The 11,384-nt window shown below is 52.3% G+C and overlaps 2 protein-coding genes across 2 annotated transcripts in view; one reads left to right on the plus strand and one right to left on the minus strand.

Moving 5' to 3' along the window:
* Positions 1–2,666, minus strand: part of DPCR1 (diffuse panbronchiolitis critical region 1) — a 12,284-nt gene extending 9,618 nt beyond the window's left edge. Inside the window, exon 1 of the mRNA XM_011945065.1 lies at positions 2,585–2,666. Coding sequence (XP_011800455.1) covers positions 2,585–2,666 — 82 coding nt within the window. The remainder of the gene's footprint in view (positions 1–2,584) is intronic.
* A 6,809-nt stretch (positions 2,667–9,475) lies between these two features.
* On the plus strand, positions 9,476–10,305 carry SFTA2 (surfactant associated 2). The gene is made up of 3 exons (XM_011944995.1): positions 9,476–9,616; positions 9,857–9,945; positions 10,079–10,305. Exons 1-3 carry the CDS (start codon positions 9,556–9,558, stop codon positions 10,163–10,165), a joined length of 237 nt encoding a protein of 78 aa, XP_011800385.1. The 5' UTR covers positions 9,476–9,555; the 3' UTR covers positions 10,166–10,305.
* The last annotated feature ends 1,079 nt before the right edge of the window (positions 10,306–11,384 follow it).

Consider the following 11,384-nt stretch of genomic DNA (forward strand, 5'->3'; position numbering starts at 1 on the left):
CCCTCGGCTGATTTAATCTAGACTGCACCTGTGCTCCCTCTGATTATTTAATCTAGACTGCACCTGTGCGCCCTCGGGTGATTTAATCTAAATTGCATCTGTGCCTCCCTCTGATTATTTAATCTAGACTGCACCTGTGCTCCCTCGGCTGCTTTAATCTAGACTGCACCTGTGCTCCCTCGGATGATTTAATCTAGACTGCACCTGTGCGCCCTCGGATGATTTAATCTAGACTGCACCTGTGCCTCCCTCTGATGATTTAATCTAGACTGTACCCGTGGTTCTGTGACTGCATGATGCAGACTCTGGGGTTCCAGGATCTAGTTATCTGTCTGCGTATTGACTGGTCCTGTGGACAAATGTCAGGGCCCCCTCACCAGAATGATAGACTAAAGGGCTTCATCCATCCCAGTTGTCCCTCTTCCCATCCTGCCCAGGCCTCTCTCTCTGCTGGGCACAGCCATGGACTAGCCCTGATTCCACTCCAGTTCCACCCGGCCTCATCACAACCCAAGCCCAGCCTCAAGCCATCCCCACCTGTCACCTACTCGCTCTTGTCTTCAAAATCTGCAGAATGGGAGCAGCCAGCTCCCCTTGTCCTCCCCACCCCTGCCTCCATCCCGCCCTGCCACGCCTATCTCCTCTCCGAGACCACGCCCACATGGCACCATTGAAATCTCAGGAATTCAGATCTCTGCCCTGAAGCAAATCTCAGAGCTACTGTATATGGAGTGGATTCCCTTCCGCCCCCTGCAGGTTCCTCTTCCTTAAGCTGCAAGATGGAAGGAGGAGAGCGCAGTCGGCGGGCAATCCGCCTGAGGGGAAGGGGAAGGAAAGGCAGGTGAGATGGGGCCAGGAGGTGTTGGGCAGCTCTGGTGCCTCTGTCTCCAGACCCTCAAGGTAGGGGAGACAGACATCAAGTCAGGGCACAGACAGGACGCACTGCTGATATCTTTCAGAGGCAGCTCCAAGATTCCTCAGTCCCCGCCATTCACCACCACCTGCCCCTGCCTCCGCCCTTGGCCACAACCTGCCTGCGCTCAGGGAAGGGGCACTGCCTCTAACATCACCCTCTGTCTGCACTACTGGAAGGAGAAGGTGCTGCCTGCCTGCCCTGCCCCCAGTACTGCTTGGAGGAGACTTCCAGACTCACAACTGTCCCAGCCCCAGTTCCAGATCATCAGCACCGTTACTGTGGATGGCTCTGTCCTTGGATGACTGTCCAGTGGGTAGACGGTGTCTCTGAATCTGCTGTTGTACATCTGCCTTGTGGAGACCCTCCTCCAAATTGCCCAGGCCCTCCACACTGCCCCTGTGTTTAGCATCTCTGCTCCCTGGGTTCAGTTGCAGTCCATTTCTTGACTAAGTGAACTAATTTCACAATTTCATCTTATCTTTAAGGTTTGCTTTGTTCGTCAAACTTGTCCATACTCATTTTCTCATCAAAGCCCTGAGATGTTTTCCAACTGTAAGACAGGGACAGAGCCTTTGATACACACTTTTCTGAGTTGCCACGTGGATTAAATGAGTAAACGTGGATGAAGTCCCTAGAGCAACACCTGGTGCCGTGTAAATGCTCTGTAGGCAACAAACATTGGTACAGCCAGGCAGCAGCATCCAGCCCATTTTACAGATGGTGTGGAAGGCCAGAGTAGCCAAATGGGTCAGAGTCAGGACTGGAAACTAGGTCTGCACAAAACAGAGCTCTCAAGAGAGAAGTTTCACCTGTCCCCCAGGGCAGGGGCAGTGGAGGTAGAATCCCTGCTTACCTCCCTCTAGCTGTGAGATATGGGGCACAATCACTCTGAGTCCACTCTCCTCAACTGTAAGATGGGATATTATTAGCCACCTCAGGGGATGCTGAGATGAGATGAGTCTCTGGGCGCGATGGCTTACACTTGTAATACTAGCACTTTGGGAGGCCGAGGCAGGCAAATCACTTGAGGCCAAGCATTTGAGACCAGCCTGGCCAACATGATGAAATCCTGTCTACTAAAAATACAAAAAATTAGCCAGGCATGGTGGCAGGTGCCTGTAATCCCAGTTACCCAGGAGGCTGAGGCAGGAGAATCGCTTGAACCCGGGAGGCGGAGGCTGCAGTGAACCAAGATTGCGCCACTGCACTCCAGCCTAGGCGACAGAGCGAGACTCCATCTCAAAAAAAGAAAAAAAAAGAAAAAGAAGAAGAAGAAGAAAGAAAGCACCATGAGCAGCTGTGAATTAAGAAAACACCATGAGCAGCTGTGAATTCCGTGCACGGAGCTGGAGTTGGTGTTCAACGAATGTCAGGTGCCTACCCCCACCACACAGGGCTGCCACCCTCTACAGTGTCTTTATGCAAACTTGAAACCCCCTCTGGATGGGTGCAGCCCTGTGAGCCATGTTTTAAAGAGCAGAGCACAGGCTGGATTTCATCTCCTACTACATGTCCCTTAGCCAGCAAACTTGAGCAGAGAACACTCTAGACAACTGTCTGTAGCAGCCCTGTGCCCACTCCCTTCATTCCTTTCTATTTGTTGTCCAACCCTATGAGCACTAAGAAACAAGCCGTTTCTGTCTTCTGTACCCACTGTGGGCATCTTACCTGCCTCCCAAGAAGCTAGAAGGAAGAGGAGGCAGCACTGGAGGCCAAAGGTGGAGCAGAGGCTGTGGACCATCTGGGCCATGTCGGAGCTGGGTGTAGCTTGGGGACCATGGGCTGCGCACCCCTCACCTTATATGGAGCCAATCTTGACGTCATGGGGGCTGGGGCTCCTCAGGACTAAGTCTTAAACAAATGGAGCCACCCCAACCCACAGGGGAGCCCTGATAAGAGGAGACTGCAGCTGCTGCGTCATGGAGCCAGGCACGTGGGTGCCTGCCGAGGGGTGGGATCTGGGGGCAGGGCAGAGGAACCAGAAAGGAGCAGGCACCTGAGCCAGCCCCAGTGGAGAGAAGTGAGGGTGGTGCCTCCAGGGCTCTGGGGAATTGGGGAGCAGATGGCCCGGTTCTAGAAGGACTGAACTCTGGCTGGGAGCAGGACCGGGTGGGGTTCACATTCTGATCCGTGTCCAGCTTCACACTCACCCTCCTACCTCTCCCGCGTCAGCCCAGCTTCCACACCCCTTATTCACACATGGTCATTCTTGCCACCTTGGGTGGAGCTGCCCACGAGGATCAGGTGAAAGAGCAAAGGCGAGAGAAAGCCCCTGAATGACCCTCGCTGCAGAGACAGGTGCTTCGTGATGTTCGGTGGTCATACAACAATATGTGGAGAGTGCAGACGTAGTGACAGAAATAAGACACAGAACCACAGGGACAGATGTCACACCCCTCACCAGGGACACAGGTCAGGCCACCCAGAGGGACCGAGGCCAAGATCTTTGGCCAAGAGATGCTCGACATACAGGGGCTTCTACTTTCACTCTACCTCTTCCCTCCCACCTCAGCTCAGTGGCTGTCTCTTTGCCTCGAAGTCCCCATTCACTCCTATACAGAAATGCAGACGTCTCATTTTTAGGAGCACCCCGGAGCTCCCCCTTCCCTTCCTCAGTTCTTGCCTAATGCAAGTATTAGCTCAGAGACTCACTTGTCTCCCCAGTGACAGTACCTGGGGCTGGAGTAGGGGAGGATGGACTCCCTGGGTCTCTAGCACAGATAAGTCACAACCCCTTTCCGCCCACTGTGGGTCTCCATGGATGGAAAGTAAGCACCTTGGATCCCTACTGTGTCGTCAGAGCCTGGGACAGTGTCTGGCACACAGTAGGCAATCAATAAATGTTTCCACTCCACCTGGATGGAGTGGAAGCCAGGGCCAGAGGATGCCTTTCTGAGGGAAGTGGGAGCAGGCAAAGATCGTAGAGAAGTCCAGGACTTGAGAGCAGGAGGCCAGGCCCTCAGGGCATTTGGGCTCATGAGAAGACTAGAGAACTGGACACGTGGGTTCCTCTCCTTACTTGGTGTGACTTATCCCTAAGCCCTGGGCAGGGCTGGAATAGGTGGGAAGAGGAGGCCAACTGCTTATCAATGTGATTAATGGGAGATTAATGAGGCTCCATGGAGTCAGGTCAAAGACTGACTACTCAGAACTGGGCAGCCTACCTCTCAGGCAATGTATCCTGCAGGATGGAGAAACTAAGGCAGAGACAGGCTGTCCTCTGCAACTGTATGTGGACTCAGCTGACTGACAGTCCCCCTTTTCACTGGTCCCCTTCCCTACCCTTTCCCCAGGGACCCAAGCCTCTAGAACAGTGGTTCTGTACAGGGAGGAGCAATTTTGCCCACACCAAGAAACATTTGGAAATTTCTGGAGACATTTTTGTTGCAATTCGGAGTGGGATGCTACTGGCATCTAGGGGGTAGAGGCCAGAGATGCTATAGGACATCCTGTAATGCCTGGAGCAGTCTCCACAACAAAGAATTACCCAGCCCAGGACACCAATTGTGCTGAAGTTGAGGATCTCGGCTTTAGAATAAGCACTAACCAGTGTTTGTGAACGAACACCCCTTTCCCTTCTCTCTTAGCTACAACTCCACCCCAAGGACCCTGGTGTCTGGGGTGGAGAAACCTGGAGGTAGGTGGAGGCCCAGAACAGTCTCTTACAGTCAGTCTATGTTGCTTCGTCTGAGCTGGAGGCTGAAAGACCAGTCACAAAACAACCCTGCCAACTACCAATGTTTGGGCATTTCTATGTACTGAAGAATGTACTAAGCACCTCACCTATGAGTCATCACCTGTCACCCCTCACTTTACAGACGAGGATAAATGAGCCTCGGATCAGGGAATGACTTGCCCTCTTAAGTGGCAGAGACCTGGCTTGGCCCTTCCAGGCCCACATGACACAAAAGCCTATGCACTTGGGCAAACCCACAGCGTCTGCAAGACAAGTGGAGGAAGTGCCATTTTATTTAGCAATAACTTGTTCACCACCCTCCTGGAGAGGACTGAGGGGGCACCACAGAGAAGGGTTCTGCACCTGCCCTGAGGGGAAAGAATCGGAGGGCCTTGGGGGCTCAAGAGCCAGCCTGCGGGGTCTCCCTGTGGAGGAAGGTGAGAAGGGAAGCCATGAGCAGACTGTCCTCAGCTAAAGAGCTTCTCTGATCGTCAGGGAGGAGGGTGGGACTAGGAAGACAGGGTGAGGAGCAGGGATTCCAGCTGTCCAGACCTGGGCTCTGTGAGGGCTGGAAGGTGCCTGCAGGCCACTTAGCCCTGGTCCTTCCTTCCACCGATGAGAAAACTGTCCTCGGAGAAGCTGGGCACCTTCCCGTAGTCTGCATGGTTGGCGGCAGGGCAGAGAACAGAATCTTGTGACTGACAGTGGACTCCTCCTTATGCTGTGGGTGGAAGAGACCTGGGGGCCAGTGACCCCAGGAATCTACCTACAGAAAAAGGTTCTGGCTAGGGTGAATGGGATAGGGGAGTCTGGGAATGAGACTATTTGGGAGACGAAGAAGGAAGGCCAAAGGGTAGGCGCTCAGCTGCCCCTGCCCCACCTTTCATTTGACAGAGTAGCGCTGACTGGCGGCCTCCGCCTCATGGTGGCAGCTGTAAGGGGTCACGGAGCCACAGCCACACCCCACAGAGAGCCACAGTCACACGGAGCTACAGCCACTCCCTCTGTAACTGGCAGGCCTGTGAGATAAGGGAAGGGTATGATGGGTCAATCAAGGGGCCCGAGAACCTGCTGCTCAGTCCAGCTCTTCCTGTGAACTGCTGCTTCCTCTTGGCAACCCAGGCACTCAGCATTCCTCTTTGAGCAAAAACAGCAATAATAATGAATAAGGCTGTATATTGAGCACTATAATACATGCCAAGCACCATTAGTGCTCCCTCTGCATAAGCTTATTTGATCCTCCCAACCACCCTTTGAGATGGATGCCATCATTCTCATTTATCCAAGACTCAATTACGTCATCTGTAAAATGAGGAGTAGTATTTCCTATATCACTGACTTGCTGTGAACTAGAATATGTACAGCACCTAGCACATAATCAGTGCGATGTAAGTATTATTATTTAAGTATTATTATTAATGAAGAATCCGGAGCACAGAGAGGTTAAGTAACTTGCACAAGGATTCAAACCCAAGTGAATGTGGCTCCACAGAGCTGGTCCTTCATTGCCTAGAGCTGAGTTGAGTGCTTCCATGCGCCAGTCAGCCTCCAGCACTCCCCCACCTCTTTCAGTGGCCCCAATGCCCCGTCCCTGCCAGAACAGTGTTTTTCTCAGCCACTGAGACAACGGCTCTCTTTCCCCTCCCTGCAACAAGCCCTGCAAGCTGTCATTCCCCTCCCCAAAGCCCTGTTCTCTGAATCCTGGGGCACCAGGTCCCAGCCCCACTGGCACAGGGATCCCACACATTGGACCACAGCGTTGCTCACCTTCTTGATACCATACATTAGGTTGACAATTGCTGTCACCAAAGTGAGAGTGATCAACACAATGGCCCAGTCTGCGATAGAGTCCTTCTGGGGTTTCAGACCTGGGGCACAAAGACAGGGCCAGTGACTGAGGCAGGTGATGCCTCCAGCCCCCCAGACCCCGACTGCCCTCCGACTTTCCATCTTTCTTTCTGTGACTGATGTCTCTGACTCTGAGACCTTATCTCTCTGGTGTTTTCTCCTATCAGCTTGGAAGCAGAATCTCAGCAGGGGTGGGGGTGGGGGTTTAAAGAGCTTCAATCCAAGTCTCAGTTGTCTCTTCCCTGTGGACACATCTGTCAGTCCCAGACTCATCACTGAGGTCCCCACCTCACTGACTTTCTCAAGCCCTATTGTCTGCATCCCTGGGTCTGTGATGCCTCTGCACTGGGAGGGTCCTCAGTAGGCACTCTCTTTTCTCCTAGCCCCAGTTCTCCCCACCACTCCACCCTGATTCTTGTTCTTAAGGGGAACCAGAGCCTGCTCTCCTGTCTTCCTTCCATTCGTTTCCTGCCCTCAGACTTCCTGTGGGGTATTCCTCAAGCTCCCCTTCTAGGAATGAAAGAGAGAGGAGGAGGAAGATGGAGGAAGGAGGGGTGATCTCTGGAGGGAATGCCTCTCGCACTGGACAGAGAGATTAGATCATGAGGAAGAAAGATGAAAACCTTTCGAGAAAGCAGCCAGGTAACAGACATCTGGCAGTTGGTCTGACCAGAGGCCGCCAAAACGCCTTTGAGCTACAGACACATCCTCAGACAGATTTAAAACACAGTTGAAAGCAGGCGCTATTGACTATCCCTGAACTCCTCCCAAGGAGCCAGGGGTGGCTGCAGGGGAATGAGATCGAACAGGCCCACCAACCTTTTACTGTAATGCCTAGAGCAGTGCCTTAACCGGCCAGGATGCTGAGCCCAGGGGACGTGGTGGCCACTCCAGCCATGGTGGCAGTGGAACCCCCTAAGACAGCAACACTCAGTGCTGAAGTCCCAGGCACAGTTGGAGCAGTTCCAGGAGCACTGGAGGAGGTAGGTCCTAAGAGGGCAGAGGGAAAAAACAGAAGAGATTCAAGCAGGAGCAAAGCAGAAGTCACATCAAATGCACCCAAAGACAAGACCCTAGCAAGCTTTTGGAATAAATTGATGAACTGATGTTATGAAAATCAAGACTGAGAATAACCAAGACAGTCTCTTAAAAAAAAAAAAGGAGAACTTACATTATAACATCTCAAGACTTGCTGCAAAGCTGTAGTCCTTAAACACTGTGGCCCTGGAGTAAGAACTGACCGATAGGCCAGGTGCAGTGGCTCACACCTGTAATCCCAGCAGTTTGGGAGGCCAAGACAGGTGGATCACCTGACGTCAGGAGTTCGACAACAGCCTAGCCAACATGGTAAAATCCCGTCTCTACTAAAACTACAAAAAAGTTACCTGGATGTGGTGGCGGGCGCCTGTAATCCCAGCTACTCAGGAGGCTGAGGCAGGAGAATTACTTGAACCTGGGAGGCAGAGGTTGCAGTGAGCCGAGATCGCACCATTGCACTCCAGCCTGTGCAACAAGAGTGAAACTCCATCTCAAAAAATAAAAAATAAAAATAAGAAAAATAATAAACACTGACCGACAAACCCACACAAATACAGTCACTCAAATTTCAGAACAGGTGCTCACTGTTCAATGGCGGGGACAGGGGAGAATCCTTGGAAACAATGGTTCTGGATATTCATAAGAAGAAAAAATTGAATCTTGACTTCCACCCCACTCCATACACAGAAATTAACTTGAGATGGATAATAGGCTTAAGTTCAAAAGCTAAAATAATAACGTTTCTGGAAGAATGCAGTGGAGAATATTTTCATGACCTTGAAGTAAGCAAAAAAGTCTTAGGATACAAAAGGCAGTAATCATGACAGAAAAAGGTGATGAATTGGAAAACAGAAAGAGAGGCCCTTGTATAGCCACAAAGGCAAGGGAGCTGCTTCCAATGAGGTTCTGGGAAACTGCCAGGCTTGCAGGAAGCCCCACCCCAGAGCTACAGACCGAGCTGAAGAGTTCTCCAGAGGTGGGTTGAGCAACAGAAATATCACCTGATGATGTGGAGACTGTTCCTGAAGTGCTCCTAGAAACAGTTGGAGCTAAAGGGTGAGGACTGCGGGGAAAACTCCCAGAGGTTGAAGAAGCTGTTGAGACACTCCCAAAGGTGGTGGGGAGACTTCCAGAGATAGTGGGGACAGTTGCAGAGATAGTGAGAAGACTTTCAGAAACAGTGTGAGACTTCCAGAAACCGGGGAGAACTCCAGAGACAGTGGGGAGACTTCCAGAGACAGTGGGGAGACTTCCAGAGACGGAGGGGAGACCTCCAGAGACAGAGAGGAGACCTCCAGAGACAGAGGGGAGACCTCCAGAGATGGAGGGGAGACTTCCAGAGACGGAGGGGAGACTTCCAGAGACGGAGGGGAGACCTCCAGAGACAGAGAGGAGACCTGGGGATACTGTGTCAGAAGTCCCCAGTAGGGTCAGCTGAACTGTTGAAAAAAGAAAAACCATAGAAGAGTTGGCCATCCCACTGGGTCCAAAGTTCATGTCCTCCCTCAAGACCTCCTGTCCAGGCCGGAGTGCTCACTGGGTGCACTTGACTAGTCTTTAAAAAAAAAGCTGAGGCAACAGGACACCTGGGTTCTGGAAGAAACTTGGCTTAATCCACCCCTCCCTTTTGGGCCCACATTCCTGAGTCCTTCGGTGTCAAGAATGATGAAAATTAACTGCAGTTAATAATTAATCTCTAAAGAGCCTTGGGAGGTCCGGGCATGGGTGGGGTCCAGACACCTGCAGGAGGGACGCCTCCCTGGTCCCTGCTTCCCTCTTCATTTCTCTGTCTGTAGGACCAGCACTCACTCCCTCAAACCTGGAGACACAGGGTAGGGGTGGGACACAGAGTGAAGAGAGGGAATCTCCTTCTATTTTCCCCGAGAGCAGAGTGAATGGTCTTCTCCTGGGTCCTCTCTTACTGGGAGAACTGGAAAATTCAGTTGACCAGATTCCCCCTCCCACTTCCCCTCAAACACTTATGCTAAGGCTTGAGTGGGGTGTAGAAAGCAGGCCTGGCAAGGAGAGGCCACTGGGACTTTAGTGTCTCCTCCATCCCAGGAGTGCGGTGGCCACTATGGGGTCTGGGCTGCCCCTTGTCCTCCTCTTGACCCTCCTTGGCAGCTCACATGGAACAGGTGAGGGCTAGAGGGCAGGACTCCTGGGTCCCTGTGGCGTGAAGAGGCCAGAGAAAGGGAGTGGGGCTCCATGGTCCCTGAGAGAGACAGAGACACCCCAGTCCTGAGCTTCCAAGAGGCTTTGGAGGGGCACTGCTGGGAAAGAGGAACTGTGCTCGGGAGCATGGGCAGGAAGGTACTGCGTCTCCGGGGAAATCAGCCCTGACTGCCGGATCCTAAGCCATACTTCTGGATCCGCAGGGCCAGGTATGATTTTGCAACTGAAGCTGAAGGAGTCTTTTCTGACAAATTCCTCCTATGAGTCCAGCTTCCTGGAATTGCTTGAAAAGGTAGTCCTTTGGGAGGGGAAGGGATGGGGCTGTGTGTTTGTGAGTCAGTTTGGGCCTCTGCTGGGGTCTGGCTATCTCCGCGGTGGGAATGGAGAGCTCTCTTACGTCGCACCCTTTAACCCTTTGTTCCCAGCTCTGCCTCCTCCTCCATCTCCCTTCAGGGACCAGTGTCACCCTCCACCATGCAAGATCTCAACACCATGTTGTCTGCAACACATGAGAGCCATTGAAGCCTGTGTCCTTCTTGGCCTGGGCTTTTGGGCTGGGGGTGCAGGGGGTGGGCCCTGACCCTGTCTTTCAGCAGGCCCCCACCCTCCTGAGTGGCAATAAATAAAATTCAGTATATGCTGAATTCAATAACTTGCTTGACTTTGTGAGTCCCTGAGAACAGAGTTGGCAGGAAGAGGGGGTTGGATGCTCAAGTCTCTGACTGTCCCCCTGCTGAGCACAGGGTTCCAGGGATGGACACTCTCTCCCTCAACACCAGTGTCACAGGCTTAGAAGGCATCTGGGGAGTTGTTTGGGGACACTCACACACCACACACATATACGCATGCACATGAACACACACCGAACTGAGATCTTCGGAACACCTGGGAATAAAGAGAAGCAACATTTATTGAAGTCCTGCATTTCTCCTGTGTCCCCATTTCAATGTTTGCAGCAGTCTTGAATGTGGCATACTAGGTATCATTATCCTGTTTTACAGATAAGGAAATTGAAGCTCAGAGAGGGCAAGTCACTCGCCTGAGATCTAGTAGCAGTGGAGAAGTCAGGCACCAGACAGACATCTTGGTTTAAGCAAGATTTTTATTTCATTTTATTTCATTTCCTTTTGCTTAAGCATTGGGGCTGGGGACTCAAAAACACCCCCAGGACATGGTTCCCCTGACCCAAGGATCCACACAGGTAATCAGGGTGGGAAGTGGGTGGGCACTCAGTTGAGAGATGAGGGGTTCAGCTTGTGAGAGGATGCCCAGCCAGGCATAAGTGCTGGGGCGGAGGAGAGGCCAGGTGCAAGCTGAGCCTATGCTGGCTAACCACGTGAGTATGAGGTGACACCAGCCCATAAGTGAATTCCTGGGCATGTTTCTCATCCTCTTGGAGCCTCCATTTCCTCACTCGCAAAATGGGGACAGTGATGGTACCTGCTATAGTGTGACAGGTCCCCTACCTGGTTACTTAAAGGTGTAGGCCGCTGCCTGAATCCTGAAGGCCAGGTGACCAACCAAGGTCACGGTGCCTGGCAGAGGAGCAGGTGTCCCTGAGAACCCAAACATCCCGGAGAGTATCTGGGAACCCACCAAGGAAAACAGTCCATTTGCACACACGGTAAGCAAAGAGTCAGAAAATTAGTTTGAAAGCAGCTTCAGGATGGGAGGCAGCACAGATCTCTAAAGCTGTCCTGCTGCCATCCAGGAGTGTCTTGTATGTAAGTC

This window comes from Colobus angolensis, unplaced genomic scaffold, assembly GCF_000951035.1.
Source record: "Colobus angolensis palliatus isolate OR3802 unplaced genomic scaffold, Cang.pa_1.0 Scaffold238, whole genome shotgun sequence".
Taxonomy (NCBI): Eukaryota; Metazoa; Chordata; class Mammalia; order Primates; family Cercopithecidae; genus Colobus; species Colobus angolensis.

Bases quoted from the DNA above. Each gene is read 5' to 3' on its own strand.
- SFTA2 (XM_011944995.1), top strand. From the start codon at position 9,556: ATGGGGTCTGGGCTGCCCCTTGTCCTCCTCTTGACCCTCCTTGGCAGC. The intron at 9,617-9,856 runs GTGAGGGCTAGA...CTGGATCCGCAG, and splicing joins TGGCAGCTCACATGGAACAG to GGCCAGGTATGATTTTGCAA. The intron at 9,946-10,078 runs GTAGTCCTTTGG...CTTTGTTCCCAG, and splicing joins TCCTGGAATTGCTTGAAAAG to CTCTGCCTCCTCCTCCATCT.